Source organism: Moschus berezovskii, chromosome 11 (assembly GCF_049115385.1).
Source record: "Moschus berezovskii isolate FMDL1 chromosome 11, NW_MosBer_1.0, whole genome shotgun sequence".
In the NCBI taxonomy this organism is placed as follows: Eukaryota; Metazoa; Chordata; class Mammalia; order Artiodactyla; family Moschidae; genus Moschus; species Moschus berezovskii.
In genome coordinates, this window is record NC_142470.1 from 13,353,155 (window position 1) to 13,373,771 (window position 20,617).

At 40.5% G+C, this 20,617-nt stretch overlaps 2 protein-coding genes across 2 annotated transcripts; one reads left to right on the forward strand and one right to left on the reverse strand.

The window, feature by feature from the left end:
• The first annotated feature begins 3,286 nt into the window (after positions 1 to 3,286).
• On the forward strand, positions 3,287 to 4,270 carry LOC148776082 (olfactory receptor 1f45-like). Its single transcript, XM_088841714.1, has one exon. The coding sequence runs from the start codon at positions 3,287 to 3,289 to the stop codon at positions 4,268 to 4,270; it is 984 nt and encodes a 327-aa protein (XP_088697840.1).
• A 6,190-nt stretch (positions 4,271 to 10,460) lies between these two features.
• LOC129539964 (olfactory receptor 1Q1-like) lies at positions 10,461 to 11,405 on the reverse strand. The gene has a single exon (XM_055401134.2). The coding sequence runs from the start codon at positions 11,403 to 11,405 to the stop codon at positions 10,461 to 10,463; it is 945 nt and encodes a 314-aa protein (XP_055257109.2).
• Positions 11,406 to 20,617: the final 9,212 nt, after the last annotated feature.

The following is a 20,617-nucleotide window of genomic DNA, read 5'->3' on the forward strand; positions in this document are numbered from 1 at the left end:
CAATGTGACACTGGTACCCAAAATACCCAAGAATAGAGTGAGGTTCAAATGTCATAGTCAGAAAAAGCAATGGGATGGAGGAATTGACAATGATGACACAGAAAGATGTTTTTGAGTGAAAATAATAAGGCTTAGATGGAGAATATAGTCATGTAATTGGAGAGAGTATGGACAGACATTTCAGCCCCCAGGTGCAAGAAATGTGGTACAGGGGACCTAATTTATTTTGTGAGAATGTTGAAGATATATTCTTGGGACCGAGAAAAAGAGGTTCAGATTTATACATCTCAGATTCAACCTTTGTGATTCATCAACACAGGGGAAAAGACTAGAAATAGAATTTCATTCAAGAAGGTATTATGTAAAACATATCTGTAACATTCAGATATTGATAAAACAGGGAAGACTAAATGTTCCTTGGTGCTTTCATTGAAAAAGAAAGACAAGAATAGCACAATTGGCGTTTGACACTCTAACTCTTTCCTTTCTTCAGGACTCTGTATGTTCCTAAAGTACAGGTGGGAACTGGGAAATCTGAGATGTTTTTCTGTCTCATTCCAGGAATTCTTCCCTTTGTTTTGCTTCTCTCCCAAATTTCAGTTTGATTTGGTGTTTTGAGTTGTTTAAATCTATATTTGTGTATTTCTTCATCTCGCTCCTAAACGGACTACTCCTTTCTGTGTCTTCTAGAATCAGCATCCTTGACCTCTGCGAGTTGTCTGAACGGGATCCACAGAGCTCAGATTCTGATGAAAATAATGTTAAAAGATTAGAAAATAACCAAGATATAGAGATGAGTATTGAAAAAGGCAGACGAATACTACCACTGCTTATGACTATTTTTGCATATAATCAGTTTTCAAATACAGTTTTGCTTTGCTTGAGAGAAAATGGACTCTAAATTATTGCATTTTAATCCTCATGATGGATAAGTTTATACTCTTTGGCACTCTTTCCTTCTCAAAGATGATTTTCTCTCACCCTTTCCCCATGAAGGGACTTATTCAATATTTCTTCCTTCCCATCTTTTATTTTTTCCTCTCTCACCTTCTTCTATACCTCCATGTAGATGTCTGTGTGTGACTACTGGATTAAATGTATAATAGACTCATAAGAGCGTATAGTTTGAGCCATATCACTAAGATGGAAAAGGATACATGAAGAAATAAAGGCAAAAGAACAGACACTGGAAAACGTAAGTTTTCTTTATCTTTTAAGCCCTGTGAGCTTTTCTTTAAAGAAAGCAAGAGAGATGCCCTTAAAACGGTTTTGATTCTTTATCTTAATGTTAGGGATATTATCTTTTGGTGCGTGGAACACTGTACTCACTAAAGAATAAGTGAAACCATAACACATGATTTGGCACTGCCATGATAAATATTTATACAGTTATACTAATGTTAATGTTGTCTACTGAGTTTTAGCATTTACTTGGAAGACTTAACTATGCCTACAACCCATAATTTGTATGTTTTCAATCTTGACAATATGCAAATAAAGATATAGCTTTCCAAAGTTTGGGGGGGTGCAGAGGTGAGGAAGATAAGTGGAGTCTGAAATTGATGGACTGTAGATTGAAGCAAATCATTTAAAAGCAGAAAAGCAAATAACTGAAGAGCTAAAATATCATCAAAAAATTGAGGAAAAGAAGAAAGAGTGGTAACAATGTAAATAAGATAAAAACTTATCTTTCATGATAAAGAGCCAAAAGATTATCTTTAACTGATAAAAACTGGCACACAGATATATAGGTATGTACCACTTATTTAGAAGCAGAGAGGTGTGAATCACCAGAAGAGGTCAAACTAAACACACAGGTGTGTAAACGTAGGGTAAGAGACCTCTGCCTTTTAGTATATGTTCTCTTGCACTCTACTATTTTAAAATTATTTTACTCACATTCATGAGAAACTGCTGAAAATATATAAATATATCCTTACCCCCAAAACAACCTCAATATGTTACCTCTTTGATGTACTGCATAAATCTACCTATAGGAAAAACCTGAGCTGAAAAGTCACAAGAATCTCATCCACTAGCAGATTATATTATTCCTTGAAAATAAATCATTAACAAAATCAACAATTATATTTATCATTGCTAGTCTCATCCCAGGTAATTTCCCTTGACTTAATGGAATAAGAGCTCTCTTATGAAAAAAAAAAAAGTTGAGTTTCTGGACATGCAAAGCTAGGACCAGATCTTAACTTCAGTGCTCCAGCAAAAACGTAGAGACTCAGACATCTGGCCAGAGTCTGGGGATCTTTCCCTTCTCCTTCCACCTCCGAGAAATGAAGTGTGATGGTTGAGGCTGATAAAACTACACAGTAAGTTCCCTACATATGAACCTTCAAGCTGTGAACTTTCAAAGATGCGAATGTGCATCTGGTTCCAGTAAGGAACCACAACTTGTGCCGTCAACATCAGGTGTGAGTGAAATTGCAGCTTGCCCTCCATCTCCTGTTGCTGATGATCCTTCAGTTCTTCATCTCCTACCTCGTCTGCCTCCTCAAGCCAGTAACTCTTCTTGTCTGATCAGTTGATGCCAGCCCTTGTATGCCAGCTGTTGTACTATACTATGATACTTTCTAAGGCCCTGTATTGTAAGATTTAAAATGTTTTCTTTATTTTTTGGGTTTGCTTGTTTTTTAATGTATTATCAACATATTGCAGTACAGTGTTATATAGCCAATTGTGTTAGGTGGGTATCTAGGCTAACTTTGTTGACCTTATGAATGCATTCTTGAAACAGAACTTGTTTGTATATAAGGGACTTATTGTACAGGGTTAAGTCTAGGTTTTATTGCTCAGATCACATAAGACCTTCACTAGAGTATTCTTTGTGCTTTAGCTTTCTCACCTGTAGTAAGTGGTCAAAAGCAGTTTCTACCATGAGTGACTGTTGTGAGAATCAAATGCCTGGTATTTAGAATGCACACAGCAAGCACCAAAGGCATTATATGTTCAGTGATGACTTACTTGTTTTATAGTGAAGTTCAAAAAATGCAGTACTGTGTATGAGTTATCCTGTTGTCATTAGTATTAATCAAATTGAGAGATTGTAAGTGGTCAATACATGAACCTGGAATATACTAAAGAACGGGTAGGTGAATGGATGAATACAAAAATAATGGCTTGGGAAAGAAATTAAAGGGGAAAAAATTCATTTTGGAGAACTAGGGACATCTGTGCAAGAAAAGATGTTTCCTGCAAGTTATCTCTGCGTAAATTTCAACCTTATTTGATCTTAACACTTGCTCTTTGCTGGTGATATGGATTGAGTCTTATGGCTGCTAGAAACAGGACAGAAGTAACAGAATTTGTTTTATTGGGCCTGTCCAGCTGGCCAGAGATGCAACCAGTTATCTTTGGGACTGTCCTTCCCTTGTACATGATGGCAGTTATGGGCAATGCTCTGTTAATGATTGTTGCCCTCTCAGACCCCAAGCTTCAGACCCCCATGTACTTCCTTCTCAGCCAACTTTCCTTCACTGACATCTCTCTGACAACCATCACTGTTCCCCAGATGCTGGTGCACACACTGTCTGTGAAGAGAACCATCTCCTTTAACCGCTGCATGCTCCAGCTCTTCCTTTTTATGGCTGTGGGCAACATGGAAGGCCACTTGTTGGCTGCCATGGCCTATGACCGCTACGTGGCTATCTGTGACCCCTTGAGGTACTCTGCCATCATCAGCCGTCGCCTCTGCTTACGCATAACGTTGACCTCGTGGGTGGTCGTCAGCCTCAACAGCCTCCTTTATAGTGTGTTGGTTGCCCGCTTAACTTTCTGTGGCAACAAGGTCACCCACTTCTTCTGTGACATCACACCCTTGCTGAAGCTCTCCTGCACCCGGCCAGTGGTCAGTGAGATGTTACTATTTACTGACGGGGTAGCCATGGTGGTCAGCCCCTTCTTCTTTATTTTAGGTTCCTATGCCCGCATTGGTGTGGCCATAAGCCACATGCACTCAGTTGCTGCCCTGCGTAAAGCCCTGTCCACCTGTAGCTCCCACATCCTAGTTGTAGTACTCCTGTACGGCTCTGTGATCTACGTGTACCTCCGGCCATCCTCCAGCTACAACCTGGACCAGGAGCGGCAGGTGGCCATCTTTTACACAGCCGTTACCCCTATGCTAAACCCACTGATCTACAGCCTGAGAAACCAAGAGGTAAAGGGTGCCTTGCGAAGGCTTTTCAGGAAGCTCTGTAGCTCAGGCAACTTCCAGACTGGATCCCAGGCAGACGGGGAATGGCAGCACAGCTCCTGAACCCTTTATGTAGCATGGATTTTAACAATATCCATGCCCATGAGGTCATTCCTTTGATTTGTGTCTGCTTTCTTTCATCTATGATTTATGGTTTTACTGTACAGATTTTTCAGCTCCTTGGTTAAATTTATTCCTAAGTAGCTGGTTCTTTTCGTTGTTATTGTAAATGGGATTGTTTTCTTGTTTTTCTTTTCAGATCGATTGCTGTTGTTATAAAGATACACATCCCTTTGAGAGATAAAGGAGGTAGTATCGATAATTACACTGAAACAATAGAATCAAGGAGTTCTTCTGTGCAAACATAGGATCTCCCAGAAGTTATTTTCCTTAAAGAAGTCAAAATGAAAGAGTTCAAAAGCCCAAGGGAAAATGCTAGGTCTTGTTCAAAGGTAGTATAGTGTAAGCAGTTAAGGGAATGGATTTTGGAGACAGTGAATTTGTATCTCAGTTCTGTCATTACTTGCTGTGTGATTTTTTTGTGCCTATGATAACCAGTGAGCTGGTCAGGCCATTTGGGTTCTTACTATGATTGTAAGGCACCCTCAGCAGCTCTTTGGGGAACTTTGCGAGGGGAAATGTTTATTACTCACAGGTCCTGGAAAGCACAAGCACATCTTGGGCCACGCAATGAGGTTGTGGATAGAGGGAGAGAGTGTGGGCTTGGAGTTCTGCTTTTATTGGGGATGAAGATAAGGGATTCATCTTCAAGGTTCGCTGTTTATGGATGGATTTAAAACCCAAGAGTGGGAATTTCAATCACAGGAAGAATAAAATCAAGTGGCCCAGACAAACAGTTAATCTAAATCAACCAAGATCTCTAAACCAAGGAGGTGGATGTGGCTGGCAATGTGTCAGGTAATCTTTGAAATGCATGTTTCCTCAATCAAAGCTTAAGTCAGGCTCTTGCATCACAAAATGAAAAACACAGGGCTTAAATGCGTATGATCTTTGGCAATTATTCAATTACTCTCTGCCTCAGCTATCCATTTATAAAGAGAGAAATAGTATGTATAATTAAGGTTTAGGGTTCATAAGGATTTGATGAGTACAATATATGTAAAACACCGTAGCAATGACCAGTCCACATTAATTACCACATATGGGTTTTCTATCATTATTATTATTACTTATTATTAATAGAATACAAGTGAAGAAATGATGGGAAAAAGGGACAAAGAATGGCTAGATAAGGTTTTGCATATCTGTATGTACCCAAAGACTTGATAAAATAAGAGAAAGGCCAGAAATTAATCTGCCTCATTCTTTTTATTGACTGCACAGCAATTCATAGTATGTGTGTTGAATTAGTTTGGATTTCCTTCAAAGTCCTGAATAAGAAACAATCCTAAACCTCAGTGGGTTATAACAACAGGCTTTTATTTTCCAGTCAAAAGTCTGGAGGCTGAAAGGGCCAACCGTGCTTTAGTCCCCAGGTCAAGTTCAGGTTTGTTCAATTTATTTCTTATTCTGAGATCCAAGCTAAGCGGCCCTAACTACACAGGGTGAGCTTTTCTTCTCATGATGAAAGCCAGAGCTCAAGAGGGCAAACCAAATCTTCTAAACCCATTCAAAGCTCTTTATCTGAAGCAGCATATATTATCCCTGTTCATAAACTTGGGCTAAAGCAAGTCCAAAGTCAAAGGAATGGAGACATGTATTCTGTTCTCAGTGAAGCCATGGAAAGGATATGAAGGGAAGGAAGAACGGATAGATACTATCTAACTACTAAACATGATAGTGTTATTGTTCATTGCTCAGTTGTGTCTGACTCTGCAAGCCCATGGGCTGTAGCCCACCAGGTTTCTCTGTCCATGGAATTCTCCAGACAAGAATACTGGAGTGGGTAGCTATTCCCTTCTCCGGGGATCTTCCCAAACCAGAGCTTGAACCCAGGTCCCCTGCATTACAGGTAGATTCTTTACCATCTGGGTCATGAGGGAAGCCCCAATATTCATTGGGAGAACTGACTCTGAAGCTGGAGCTCCAATACTTTGGACACCTGATGTGAAGAGCCAACTCATTCGAAAAGACCCTGTTGTTGGGAAAGATTGAGGGCAGGAGGAGAAGCAGGTGACAGAGGATGAGATGGCTGGATGGCATCACTGACTCAGTGGACATGAATTTGAGCAAACTCTGGGAGATAGTGAAGGACAGGGAAGCCTGGCTTGCTACAGTCTGTGGGTTTGCAAAGAGTCGGACATGACTTATCGACTGAACAAAAACACTGGACATGATGAACCAAAAATTCCATTAGTGTGCATGAAGATTTTTTCTAATTTTTCATTCTCATAGACAATAATACACTGAACCTAAAATATATGTGTGTATTTACACATAAAATATGTTGATTCATTACATATGCTCATTCTGTGTGATAAACTCCTATAAGAGGAAGACATCTAAATACAAAATTTTTGATGGAATTGCCCAGTTCTATCCATTTCTTCAAAAATGCTGTTTAATTTACTCTCTTGACCATTTCTTCACCTTAAGAAAATTCTTCCCGTGGGAGCAGGGGGTATTCTTAGAAGAGGCGAGAGTGCTATGAAGTGAGGCTAATCCATGGGAAAAGAGTGAAGATTAGTAACGAAGCTGCCACCTAAAGACAGAGAAGGAGGAAGACGGGACTGGGAGGCAGGAAGTGGAATCCAGAAAAAAATTTTTTATATATAAGATACTTACTGGCAAATGTTAATTAACTAACCACAAGTTGGCTTTATCTTTTCTTATCATTTTGTAAGTGCCATGAGCCTCAAAAATCACTGCAGATAGTGACTGCAGCCATGAAATTAAAAGACACTTGCTCCTTGGAAGAAAAGTTATGACCAAACTAGATAGCATATTAAAAACTAGAAACATTACTTTGCCAACAAAGGTCCATATTATCAAAGCTATGTTTTTTCCAATAGTCATATATGGATGTGAGAGTTGGACCATAAAGAAAGCTGAGCGCCAAAGAATTGACGCTTTAGAACTGTGGTGTTGGAGAAGACTCTTGAGAGTTCTTTGGACTGCAAGGAGATCCAACCAGTCCATCCTAAAGGAAATCAGCCCTGAGTATACATTGGAAGGACTGATGTTGAAACTGAAGCTCAAAAATTTTGGCCACCTGATGCGAAGGACTGATTCATTGGAAAAGACTCTGATGCTGGGAAAGATTGAAGGCAGGAGGAGAAGGGGACGACAGAGAATGAGATGATTGGATGGCATCTCTGACTTGATGGACATTAGTTTGAGCAAGCTCTGGGAGTTGGTGATTGGCAGGGAAGCCTGGTGTGCTACAGTCCATGGGGTCACAAAGAGTCAGGCATGACTGAGTGACTGAACTGAACTGATGACTCCCATTACCTTGGAAGATTTATTATCCTAGTGCAAAGACTTAGGCAGTATAGCTGGCTTCTCAAACCCATTTCAGTGATGTAAATTTTGACCAAGCCTTATATATATGTATAAGAAACCCTTCTTCTAGCTCATTACACAAAAATTAGTTAGTTAGTGAAGTTGCTTAGTCGTGTCCAACTCTTTGCGACCCCATGGACTGTAGCCCACCAGGCTCCTACATCCATAGGATTCTCCAGGCAAGAATACTGGCAGGCCAGAATACTAGAGTGGGCAGCCGTTCCCTTCTCCAGGGGATCTTCCCAACCCAGGAATTGAACCAGGGTCTCCTGCACTGCAGGTGAATCCTTTACCAACTGAGCTACTAGGGAAGCCCTACACAATTATTACAATTTTATTTCCTTCTCGACTTTGTGCCTACAACAATCCATATTCTATAACAGAAACTTTGTCTAGACAGATGGACTAAATTGACTTGTACTTGAGACATCTGTTTCATGTCCTGGGAGGCCACTTTCACTTTTCCTTTTGATCCTATACCCACAAAACTGAAGAATCAACCTTACTGTTGGCCACACCATGCATCATGTGGGATCTTAATTCCCCAACCAGGGATTGAACCCTGGCCCCTGCCTTGGGAGCACAGCGTCTTAACCACTGAACCACCTGTGAAGCCCAAGAATTAACATATTGGTAGACATCTTGGCTCTTGGACCTGTTCCCCATGTCCAGCTTTGATTGGTCAGCAAACACTTTGTTGTTGCCAGTTGCTAAGTCATGTCTGACTCTTTGCAATCCCATGGACTGCAGCACAGCAGGCTTCCTGTCCTTCACTGTCTCCCAGAGTTTGCTCAAAGTCGTGTCCATTTTGTCGGTGGTGCCATCCAACCGCATCAGGCTCTTTTCCATGAGTTGATCTTCTCATCAAGTGGCTGAAGTGTCGGAACTTCAGTTTCAGCATCAGTCCTTCCAGTGAGTATTCAGGACTGATTTCCTGTAGGATTGACTGGCTTGATCTCCTTGTGATCCAAGGGACTCGCAAGAATCTTCTCCAACACCACAATTCGAAAGCATCAATTTTTCATCACTCAGCCTTCTTGATAGTTCACTTCTCACATATGGCTACTGGAAAAACCATAACTTTGACTATATGGACCTGTGTCAGCAAAGTGATGTTTCTGCTTTTTAATATGCTGTCTAGGTTTGCCATAGCTTTCCTTCCAAGGAACAAGCATCTTTTAATTTCATGGCTGCAGTGACTTTGGAGCCCAAGAAAATAAAATCTGTCACCGTTTCCCCTGTTTCCCCATCCATTTGCCATGAAGTGATGGAACCGGATGCCATGATCTTCGTTTTTTGAATGTTGAGTTTTAAGCCAGCCTTTTCACTTTCCTCTTTCACATTCATCAAGAGTCTCTATTTCTTCATTTTCTGCCATTAGAGTGGTATCATCAGCCTTGTGGCAAAGGGTTTTTCATAACTCAGGGAAGCTATTAGTCATGCTATGTAGGGCCACCCAAGATGGATGGGTCATAGTGGAGAATTCTGACAAAATGTGGTCCACTGGAAAAGGCAATGGCAAACCACTCCAGTATTCTTGCCTCAAGAACCCCATAATCAGTATGAAACCCCTTCAAGGATCACAGCAAATACATAGTAATAGACTCATTCTACATTTCAACTATAGAAAAGATTAGGAAAATCCTGAGACAAAAATAGGTTAAGTAATCCCAGAATGGACTTCCCTGGTGGTCAGAGGTTAAAGCATCTGCCTCCAATGCGGGAAACCCAGGTTCGCTCCCTGGGTCTGGAAGATCCCCTGGAGAAGGAAATGGTAACCCACTCCATTATTCTTGCCTGGAGAATCCCATGGACGGAGAAGCCTGGTAGGCTACAGTTCAAGGTGTCGCAAAGAGTCGGACACGACTGAGCGACAGAACGGAACGGAACGGAATCCCAGAATAATGCAGCTCATCAAGGTTAAGGAAGTGCAAGTTGGAGAGCTGTGACAGGCGATCAATTCTGAAGCATCTGTAACTCCTAGCCCCATAGTGGACGTTTGTCATTATGTCCCTCTTCCCATTCTGGAGGAGTCCCCCCATTTCCTTTGTCTTGGTGGGAGGCAGAACCTCCCTTATTTCTTATGGAAAATAAAAGTAGCAGTATTGTTCTAGTTTCCTCGGGAATTAGAGCTTGGATGAGTGACCAAGACTTGGCCAGTCAGATACACCACTTTATTTTGAATCTAGAGGTATTGATGTAGAGAATAAGAAGTGAGTGCTCTTTCTGGAAGTGATCACGTCTGGTTTTCAGGCCTATAAGGGCTATGCCCAGTGACTATTTCTGATGGTATTGGTGGGGATTCAAGTGTCAGTGAACAGAGTTTGGTAGCTACAGTGGTAACCTCATCAAAGCAGTTCTGGGATATGATTTTGACTATAGTTCTGCCTGTATGACCTTTCTTATTCTTGCCTATTTTGCTGAACTTGTTGGCTTAGCTTTCTTGGAAATTCATGAGTTTCACATATGCTTTCAATAAACGTGTTTCCTCCATGAATAACCAGAATTAGTTTCTGGTGCCTGCATCTAAGAACTCTGAAAGTTACAATCCTGGTGTTAAATATCAGGCCCAGGGAACACCTTCAGCTATAATTAAAATCATGTCACTGATTTACACTAAATACCTAGCTCCAAGTACTTTGGGTTTAAGCAATATCTCTGGGCAATATCCAATGAGAAAACTGTGATACATGCCTAATATTTCTGGAAAGTTCTAAAGGAAACAGATATTTGAGGGACAAAAATCTTTCTCCAGAATCACAGATAAAACTTGAAACTGTGTTTTGAGGTTTTATCTAAATGAAGAAGTCCAGATCATGTTCATCCATTTCCTGAAGGCTCCCTTGACATCCCTGTTCCTTAGGCTATAAATGAAGGGGTTCAACATGGGGGTCACTACTGTGTACATGACTGTCAGGATATGACCCCTGGCCACTGAATAGCTGGTAAGGGGCTGGAAGTAGACCCATGTGAGGGTCCCGTAGAATATAGCCACCACAGTGAGGTGGGAGCCACAGGTGGAAAAGGCTTTCCACTTGCCTTTGGCTGAGGGGCTCCAGAGGACTGCTGAGATGATGTAGGCATAGGAGGTGATGATGACGGCCAGAGCTCCATTGATGACAATGACTCCTTCCGTGTGAATCATCAAAGTGTTGAGGTGGGTGCTGGAGCAAGAGATCTTCATCAGAGGGTAGAGGTCACAGAAGAAGTGGGGGATCCTGCTATCTGCACAGAAGATTAGTCGGCCCATGAGAAAAGTGTGCAGCAGGGCATGAAGATGGGAGAGGATGTGGCACATGACCACCAAGTGTGAACACAGCTTCCTGTTCAGAATCATATGGTAGCGGAAAGGGTGGCAGATGGCGATGTATCTGTCATAAGCCATCACAGCCAGGAGGAAGTTTTCCATGGCTGCAAAGCAAATGAAGAAATAAGTCTGGGTTAAGCAACCCATGTAGGAAATGGCCTTGGTAGAAGAGAAAATGTTCTGCAGCATCTTGGGGACCGTGGTGGAGGTGAAGCAGATGTCTGCCAAGGCCAAGTTGCTGAGAAAGATGTACATGGGAGTTTGGAGGCGTGGAGTAGAGATAATCAGGATGATGATGACAGAGTTGCCAGAAATGTTGATGGTATACATGAGCAGAAAAAGAAGAAAGAGCGGGATCTGCTCTTCCTGGCGGGTAGAAATGCCCAAGAGAACAAAATGGGACACACTGTTCCATGTGGTATTATCCATCTATTACCACTAAACAAACAGAATTATTATTATTTTTTATTGAGATGTAATTGATATATAACTTTATATTAGTTTCAGGTGTACAACAAGTGATTCAATAAGTGCATGCATTATAAAATGATCACCACAATACATCAGGTTATTATCCATTCCCATACATAGTTGCAAAATTTATTTTTTCTTATGATGATGGCTTTTGAGATTTATTCTCTTAGCAACTCTCAAATATGCAATATGATGTTTTTAACTGTAATCATGAAGCTGTATATTACATGCCTATTATTAATTTATTTTATTAACTAGAAGTTTGAACCTTTGAATCCCTTTTGCCCAACTTGTCCATCCACTCAATCCCCTGCTTCCAATCTTTTCTCTGCATCTATGAGCTTGTTTTCTCTTTAATTCCATGTCTAAGTGAGATCATAGAGTGTTTGTCTTTCTCTGTCTAACTAGTTTCACTTAGCATAATGCCCTCAAGCTTCATTCATGTTGTTGCAAATGGCAGGGTTTCTTTCTTTTTATGACTGCATAGTATTCCATTGTGTATGTGTTTATGCCCTCTTTATCCATTTACCCAATGATGGACACCAAGTTGTTTCCACGTCTTGGCAACTGCAAATAATATTGCAGTGAACCTGAAGGTTGCATATATCTTTTAGAATTAGGGTTTTTATTTTATTTGGATAAATATTCAGAAGTGGAATTGCTGGATGATATAGCATTTTTAATTTTTAAAGGAGCCTACATATTATTTTCCAAAAAGAATTATTCTTTTAAAATTCTTATTTTTATTTTATTTTACTTATTTATTTTTTTTTACCAGAAGGGAGGTTAATTTTTATTTATTTTTTTTAAATGAGGTTTTAATTAATGTTTGACAGAGCTGATTCAAGTTGAACAGACTAAATTTCTTTAAACAAACTTACTTATACTCCAGAGTCCTTTAAAAACTTAATAGCATTTATACATTGAAGGTATTTGATTTTCTTGTAACTAGCACTTCAAATGCAACAAGCATTTGAAGCAACAAACATTTGACCCAACAAGTAAAACTTTCTACAGTTCATAACTTTTATAAATAAAATAAATTAAATGTACAGTGAATAAGTTCTCTGAAATATTTCAATATTTCTGCAGGTTTAGTAACATCATAAAATACATTTCAACTAAAATTCACAAATCTAAAAACCTGTTAGGCATTTTTAGGCGTTTTAAGTTGGAAATGAAGACCAATGTTACATCGTAATATGCCAATTACAAATAGTACTTCAAATAGCAAATTCTACAGTTTGTCCCAAACTTTAAAAACTATTCATGAACTCAACACTGAACTATTGATGGCTATGAGAATTGTTTCCTAGCCTTTTTGAAAATTTCAACCCATTTACGTTTAAGGTAATTATTGATAAGTACGATCCCGTAGCCATTTTCTTTATTGCTTTGGGTTCAAGTTTATACACTTTTTCTGTGTTTCCTGTCTATAGAAGATCCTTTAGCATTTGTTGGAGAGCTGGTTTGGTGATGCTGAATTCCCTCAGCTTTTGCTTGTCTGTAAAGCTTTTGCTTTCGCCTTCATATTTGAATGAGATCCTTGCTGGGTATAGTAATCTGGGCTGTAGGGTATTTTCTTTCATCACTTTAAGTATGTCTTGCCACTCCCTTCTGGCCTGAAGAGTTTCTGTTGAAAGATCAGCTGTTATCCTTATGGGAATCCCCTTGTGTGTTATTTGCTGCTTTTCCCTTGCTGCTTTTAATATTTGTTCTTTGTGTTTGATCTTTGTTAATTTGATTAATAAGTGTCTTGGAGTATTTCGCCTTGGGTTTATCCTGTTGGGGACTCTCTGGGTTTCTTGGACTTGGGTGATTATTTCTTTCCCTATTTTAGGGAAGTTTTCAACTATTATCTCCTCAAGTATTCTCTCATGGTCTTTCTTTTTGTCTTCTTCTTCTGGGACTCCTATGATTCAAATGTTGGAGCCTTTAACATTGTCCCAGAGGTCTCTAATATTGTCCTCATTTCTATTAACTCTTTTTTCTTTTTCCGACTCTGTTTCATTTATTTCTACAATTCTATCTTCTAGTTCGCTTATCCTGTCTTCTGCCTCCGTTATTCTACTGTTTGTTCCCTCCAGAGTGTTTCTGATCTCATCTATTGCATTATTCATTGTATATTGACTCTTTTTTATTTCTTCTAAGTCCTTATTAAATATTTCTTCCATCTGCTCAATCCTTTTCTCCAGGTTATTTATCTGTAACTCCATTTTGCTTTCAAGATTTTGAATCATTTTCACCATCAAAATTTGAAATTCTTTATCAGGTAAATTCCCTATATCTTCTTCTTTTGTTTGTGTTGGTGGGCAATTATCTTGTTCCTTTACTTGCTGGGTATTTCTCTGCCTCTTCATCTTGCTTATATTGCTTTGCTTGGGGTGGCCTTTCCCTCTTCTTGCAGTTTGTGGAGTTCTCTTTATTATGTAGTTTCTTCGCTGTGTGTGGGGTTGGACGGGTGACTTGTCCGGGTTCCCTGGTTAGGGAAGCATGTGTCGGTGTTCTGGTGGGTGGAGCTGGATTTCTTCTCTCTCCTTTAGAAGACAATGGGCTGCTTTTCTGGGAGCCTGATGTCCTCTGCCAGTATTCAGAAGTTGTTTTGTGGACTTTACTCCGCGTTCAAATGTTCTTTTGATGAATTTGTGGGGGAGAAAGTGGTCTCGCCGTCTTATCCCTCCGCCATCTTGTTCCTTCCTCCCCAGAACACTGGATTCTTATATTCCACTTGGTCGTGGAGTATCTCTTCCCAGCTGCTCCAGCAAGGTGCAGCCGCTGTACCTTACCTTGGACGAGGGGTATCTCCTCAAGGCCGCCCCTCCTTCTTTGAATGTGGATCAGCTCCTCTCGGCCCTCTGGTGCCCAAGCAGCCACCGCCTCCTAGACGTGGTACAGCTCCTCTCGGCCACCACCCTAACCCTGGGCGCGGGGTAGCTCCTCTCCCAAAAAGAATTATTTTTATAGACTTGGATATCTGAGCAGTCTGTTCAGTTACTTTTACTTTTGTGCTCCAGGGTAAACTACACATGGAATAACTTGGTATTCATAACAGGATCAAATGCTTAATTATTTTCCAAAATAATGAGGAATGGATTTTTCATTATCATTAGCATTATCACTATCATCATAGATAACATTTTCAGAACACTTACTTTGAAGCAAGGACTTTTCTACATTATCATATTTGATGCTTACAATAACCCCATGAGGCAAATATTATTATTATTATTACTCCAGTTTTACAAACTAGGAAATGGAGGCATAGAATGTTTAAACTCATAAAGGGCAAGATCAGAATTTAAAGTCATATTTGTCTGACTCCAAAGAGTATGCTAGTGACAAAATATAACATGACTTCAAAAATTAAAACTAAGACATCTAATTCATAGCAATAAAACTATAAAACACTGGTGAAAGAAATCAAAGAGGACACTAATAGATGGAGAAATATACTGTGTTCATCGATCGGAAGAATCAATATAGTGAAAATGAGTATACTACCCAAAGTATCTATAGATTCAATGCAATCGCTATCAAGCTACCAACGAAATTTTTCAGAACTTGAACAAATAATATCACAATTTATATGGAAATACAAAAAACCTTGAATAGCCAAAGCAATCTTGAGAAAGAAGAATGGAACTGGGAAATCAACCTGCCTGACTTCAGGCTCTACTACAAAGCCACAGTCATCAAGACAGTATGGTTCTGGCACAAAGACAGAAATATAGATCATTGGAACAAAAAAAAAAGCCCAGAGATAAATCCACGCACCTATGGACACCTTATCTTTGACAAAGGAGGCAAGAATATTCAATGGAGAAAAGACAATCTCTTTAACAAATGGTGCTGGGAAAACTGGTCAACCATTTGTAAAAAAATGAAACTAGAACACTTTCTAACACCATCAATTCAGTTCAGTTCAGTTCAGTTCAGTTGCTCAGTCGTGTCTGACTCTTTGTGACCCCATGAATCACAGCACGCCAGGCCTCCTTGTCCATCACCAACTCCCCGAGTTCACTCAAACTCATGTCCATCGAGTCGGTGATGCCATCCAGCCATCTAATTCTCTGTCGTCCCCTTCTCCTCCCGCCCCCAATCTTTCCCAGCATCAGAGTCTTTTCCAGTGAGTCAACTCTTCGCATGAGGTGGCCAAAGTATTGGAGTTTCAGCTTTAGCATCAGTCCCTCCAATGAACACCCAGGATTGATCTCCTTTAGAATGAACTGGTTGGATCTCCTTGCAGTCCAAGGGACTCTCAAGAGTCTTCTCCAACACCACAGTTCAAAAGCATCAATTCTTCGGCGATCAGCTTTCTTCACAGTCCAACTCTCACATCCATACATGACCACTGGAAAAACCATAGCCTTGACTAGACAGACTTTTGTTGGCAAAATAATGTCTCTGCTTTTTAATATGCTATCTAGGTTGGTCATAACTTTCCTTCCCAGGAGTAAGCGTCTTTTAATTTCCTGGCTGCAATCAGCATCCACAGCAATTTTCGAGCCCCCAAGTCTGACACTGTTTCCACTGTTTCCCTATCTATTTCCCATGAAGTGATGGGACCAGATGCCATGATCTTTGTTTTCTGAATGTTGAGCTTCAAGCCAACCTTTTCACTCTCCTCTTTCACTTTCATCAAGAGGCTTTTGAGTTCCTCTTCACTTTCTGCCATAAGGGTGGTGTCATCTGCATATCTGAGGTTATTGATATCTAACACCATACACAAAAATAAACTCAAAATGGATTAAAGATCTAAACGTGAGGCCAGAAACTATAAAACTCCTAGAGGAGAACGTAGGCAAAACACTCTCTGACATAAATCACAGCAGGATCCTCCATGACCCACCACCTCCCAGAGTATTGGAAATAAAAGCAAAAAGTGAAGAAGGCTGATTGCCGAAGAATTGATGCTTTTGAACTGTGGTGTTGGAGAAGACTCTTGAGAGTCCCTTGTACTACAAGGAGATCCAACAAGTCCATTCTAAAGGAGATCAATCCTGGGTGTTCATTGGAGGGACTGATGCTAAAGCTGAAACTCCAATACTTTGGCCACCTCATGCGACGAGTTGACTCACTGGAAAAGACTCTGATGCTGGGAAAGGTTGGCGGCGGGAGGAGAATGGGACGATAGAGAATGAGATGGCTGGATGGCATCACCGACTGTGGACATGAGTTTGAGTGAACTCTGGGAGTTGGTGATGGACAAGGAGGCCTGGCGTGCTGTGATTCATGGGGTCACGCAGAGTCGGACACGACTGAGCGACTGAACTGAACTGAACTGAACTGAAACAAATGGGACCTAATTAAAATTAAAAGCTTCTGCACAGCAAAAGAAACTATAAGCAAGATGAAAAGACAGCCTTCAGAATGGGAGAAAATAATAGCAAATGAAGCAACTCAGAAAGAATTAATCTCCAAAATATACAAGCAACTCCTGCAGCTCAATTCCAGAAAAATAAACGACCCAATCAAAAAATGGGCCAAAGAACTAAGAAGACATTTCTCCAAAGAAGACATACAGATGGCTAACAAACACATGAAAAGATGCTCAATATCACTCATAATCAGAGAAATGCAAATCAAAACCACAATGAGGTACCATTTCATGCCAGTCAGAATGGCTGCTATCCAAAAGTCTACAAGCAATAAATGCTGGACAGGGTGTGGAGAAAAGGGAACCCTCTTACACTGTTGGTGGGAATGCAAACAAGTACAGCCACTATGGAGAACAGTATGGAGATTCCTTTAAAAACTGGAAATAGAACTGCCATATGATCCAGCAATTGCACTCCTGGGCATACACACCAAGGAAACCAGAATTGAAAGAGACACATGTACTCCAATGCTCATCGCAACACTGTTTATAATAGCCGGGACATGGAAGCAACCTAGATGTCCATCTGCAGACGAATGGATAAGAAAGCTATGGTACATATACACAATGGAGTATTACTCAGCCATTAAAAAGAATACATTTGAATCAGTTCTAATGAGGTGGATGAAACGAGCCTATATTACAGTATGAAGTCTGCCAGAAAGAAAAATACCAATACAGTATACTAACGCATATATATGGGATTTAGAAAGATAGTAACGATAACCGTGTATGTGATACTGCAAAAGAGACACAGATGAATAGAACAGTCTTTTGGACTCTGTGGGAGAGGGTGAGGGTGGGATGATTTGGGAGAATGGCATAGAAACATGTATATTATCATATGTGAAACGAATTGCCAGTCCAGGTTCGATGCATGATACAGGATGCTCGGGGCTGGTGCACTGGGATGACCCAGAGGGATGATATGGGGAGGAAGGTGGGAGGGGGGTTCAAGATTGGGACACATGTACACCCGTGGCGGATTCATGTCAATGTATGGCAAAACCAATACAACATTGTAAAGTAATTGGCCTCCAATTAAATAAATTTTTTTTTAAAAAGCTCAACATTCATAAAACTAAAAAAAAAAAAAAAATCCCAGATACTGGACTAGAACCCTGGCTCTTCCATTTAATTGTTCTATGACTAGGGGAGTTTGCTTACCCTCTATGAGTCAACTTTTCTCATTTGTAAAATGGGGGGAATGGTAATAGCACGTTTCTCATAAAGTTGTTCTGATGATTAAATAATACTTTCTGGTCCTTGGCAAGTATTCAGTAAATGGTGACAATTATTCTGATCAATTTTTCAGACTTGTTCTGTCCTGAGTCAATGGATTTTTCTAGGAGGACAGTGTGCTGCCAACTGGGTCCCTGTACTGTGAACCTACTCTACTTTGTCACTGTCTTTTTTTTTTTAATGTTCATTTATTTATTTGACCCTGCCAGGTCTTGATTGTGGCATGTAGGATATAGTTTCCTGACCAGGGATTGGACATGGGTCCCCTGCATTGGGAGTAGAGAGTCTAGCCACTGGATCACCAAGGAAGTCTCTGTCACTATCTTTAAAGTGTGGTTTTCAGAAAGAAGCAAAATTCTATGAGTCTGGACTCTGGTCACAGGGTAATCATAATGATTTGGTCTGGCCATCATTCATAGCTTTTTGGGTGAAGATCAAAGTTGGCAGTCCACAAGGTATCTGTGTCCATGGCTAGCCCAAGAATTTTTAAACATCACAGTTCTGTTGTTGGGAGAAAAAGTGCAAAGAGTTAATAGCTGCCTGGTGGAAGGCACTTTCACATGCTTTATCACATGTAACATATAGTAATCCTGACATACTTCTAGCCACATCAGTCATTTATTATCCTCATCTCACAGATGAGTAAACCAAGGCTTAGAGAGGTAAAGCGATTTCCTCAGCTTCACTCAGTGTTAAGTGGTTCGACTGGACTTCATACTTGTGTCTGGACACCTTGCGTGCTCATATGTGTAGGCTATACCACACTGCCCTTTCATTGCCTTAGCTTCTGCCCCATGAAAATGGATTTATTCATCACTCCTGGTCTATCTGCTTTCATATCCCAAATTAAAGGATGTCACCATGGAAGCACTCAAGAGAGTAAACTTTAGATGTTTCAATGACAAAAATGTGGAAATTCATAATATGCCATTGAATCATCCTGAATTGGTTTCAATAGGATATGATGATGAATGAGAACTGCAAGTTGTAGCCGCATTGACTGAACACTAACTATAAACCAGGAAGTGCTCTGAGAGCTTTATGTGTGTTTCTCATTTGGTGATCACAACAAGTCTGTGATCAATTGAAGCTCAGAGGGATTCTGTGAGATGCTCAAAGACACCAAGTTAGTAAGTGTTAGAACTGATATTTGAATTCAGTTCTAGCTGACCTCAACGTCTATGCACTTAACCTTGGGCTGCGCCGTCTCTTAAATGTCATCTTCCCATTCCAGTTCCTATTTTCCTCTTTGTTCCTTCCTTTCCCACTGTGCTGTCTTATGCACTTGGCCAGTGATAAATGTCTACCTCCCCCCCTTTTTTTTTCTAGTTTAATCCTCATTATTAAACTTGAGAGTAGATATTACTGTTCCTACTTTCAGATCAGGAAAATAAGGGCTGGGGGATGAATTTGCTTTCCCAGGGACACAGGGCATAGGGCTGGAGTCAGGTTGATTATAGATCTGTTTCACTCAAAAGCAACGCTGTCTCTACCCCACTTCACCCATTTATACTTATGTGGGTTTTTTTTTGTTTGTTTTTTTCTCTTCCTGCATTTGGGTCCCTTTTGTTAGTCTGTCACGGTAATTGAACTCTCCAGATTGAATCAGTGGTCCTGAGTCATGGCTTAGGAAACATGGGAAGGCTGAAGAAGGGACTGAGTTGTACTTGACAGTCAGAAGGCTATGGCCGGTACCTGGGGCAAAGTCCATATAGCTCCTATAGTAGCTGCTCAGAAGCTAGAGAGAGCCCCAGAGGTGGGGACAGAGGGGCTTCCTGGAACCTTGGAGTCCTCACTCTTCTCTGGCTGGCAAAAGTCGTTCTGTCTGACCCACAGTGCAGCATGTCAGCTCCTGACATGTGGTGTGGGGGATGGGGCTGTGCAGCTAAGACTGGGAAACTACTAGTGAAAAGTCTTTCTTTTTTAGAGAAAGATGTAGATAAAGAAAAAGCAGGTGGGGTACGGGAATGGGTCTGGTGTCAGGAATTGAAAGATTTGGGCTTTGGCCCTAGGTCTTCCATGAACACTCTCTGAGATCTTGGAAAAAATCACTTCATTCTTGGGAGGGCCTCAGTTTCTTCATCTGGGAAATGGGGGATGAATAATACCTGATTTTCATGCAGAAGCTTTGTAAAATAACAGAGGAGACTATGGACATAACAAGTCCTTTAACAAGTCTTATGAAACAGTGAGAAGTTTGTTTTACATTTCTACTTGGAACTTGGTTTCTGTCTAGCTTATCTCCCCATAATTTCTGACAGTCTGATCCACGGACTTTGGTGATAATAAAGCATTTCATTCTAAAGAGACCTAAGCATTTCATTCTAAAGAGACCTAAGCATTTGGATAATGTGACAGTCTATTCTCTGAGTTTCTCTGTTGGAACATTAATGCCCAGACATGAAAAGAAAAGTCTGGGTCAGTTGTTAAGCAAGACAAAGTAGACAGCCTTGAACAGGGGCTGATTTTTAGGTCATTCAAAGCTGATTACCTACAATCCCTCCTTACCTGATTGAGGTCTCTGGAATTCCATTAGATTCTTTTTCAC

Coding starts and splice junctions, on each gene's coding strand:
- LOC129539964 (XM_055401134.2), bottom strand. CDS start 11,405: ATGGATAATACCACATGGAACAGTGTGTCCCATTTTGTTCTCTTGGGC.
- LOC148776082 (XM_088841714.1), top strand. CDS start 3,287: ATGGCTGCTAGAAACAGGACAGAAGTAACAGAATTTGTTTTATTGGGC.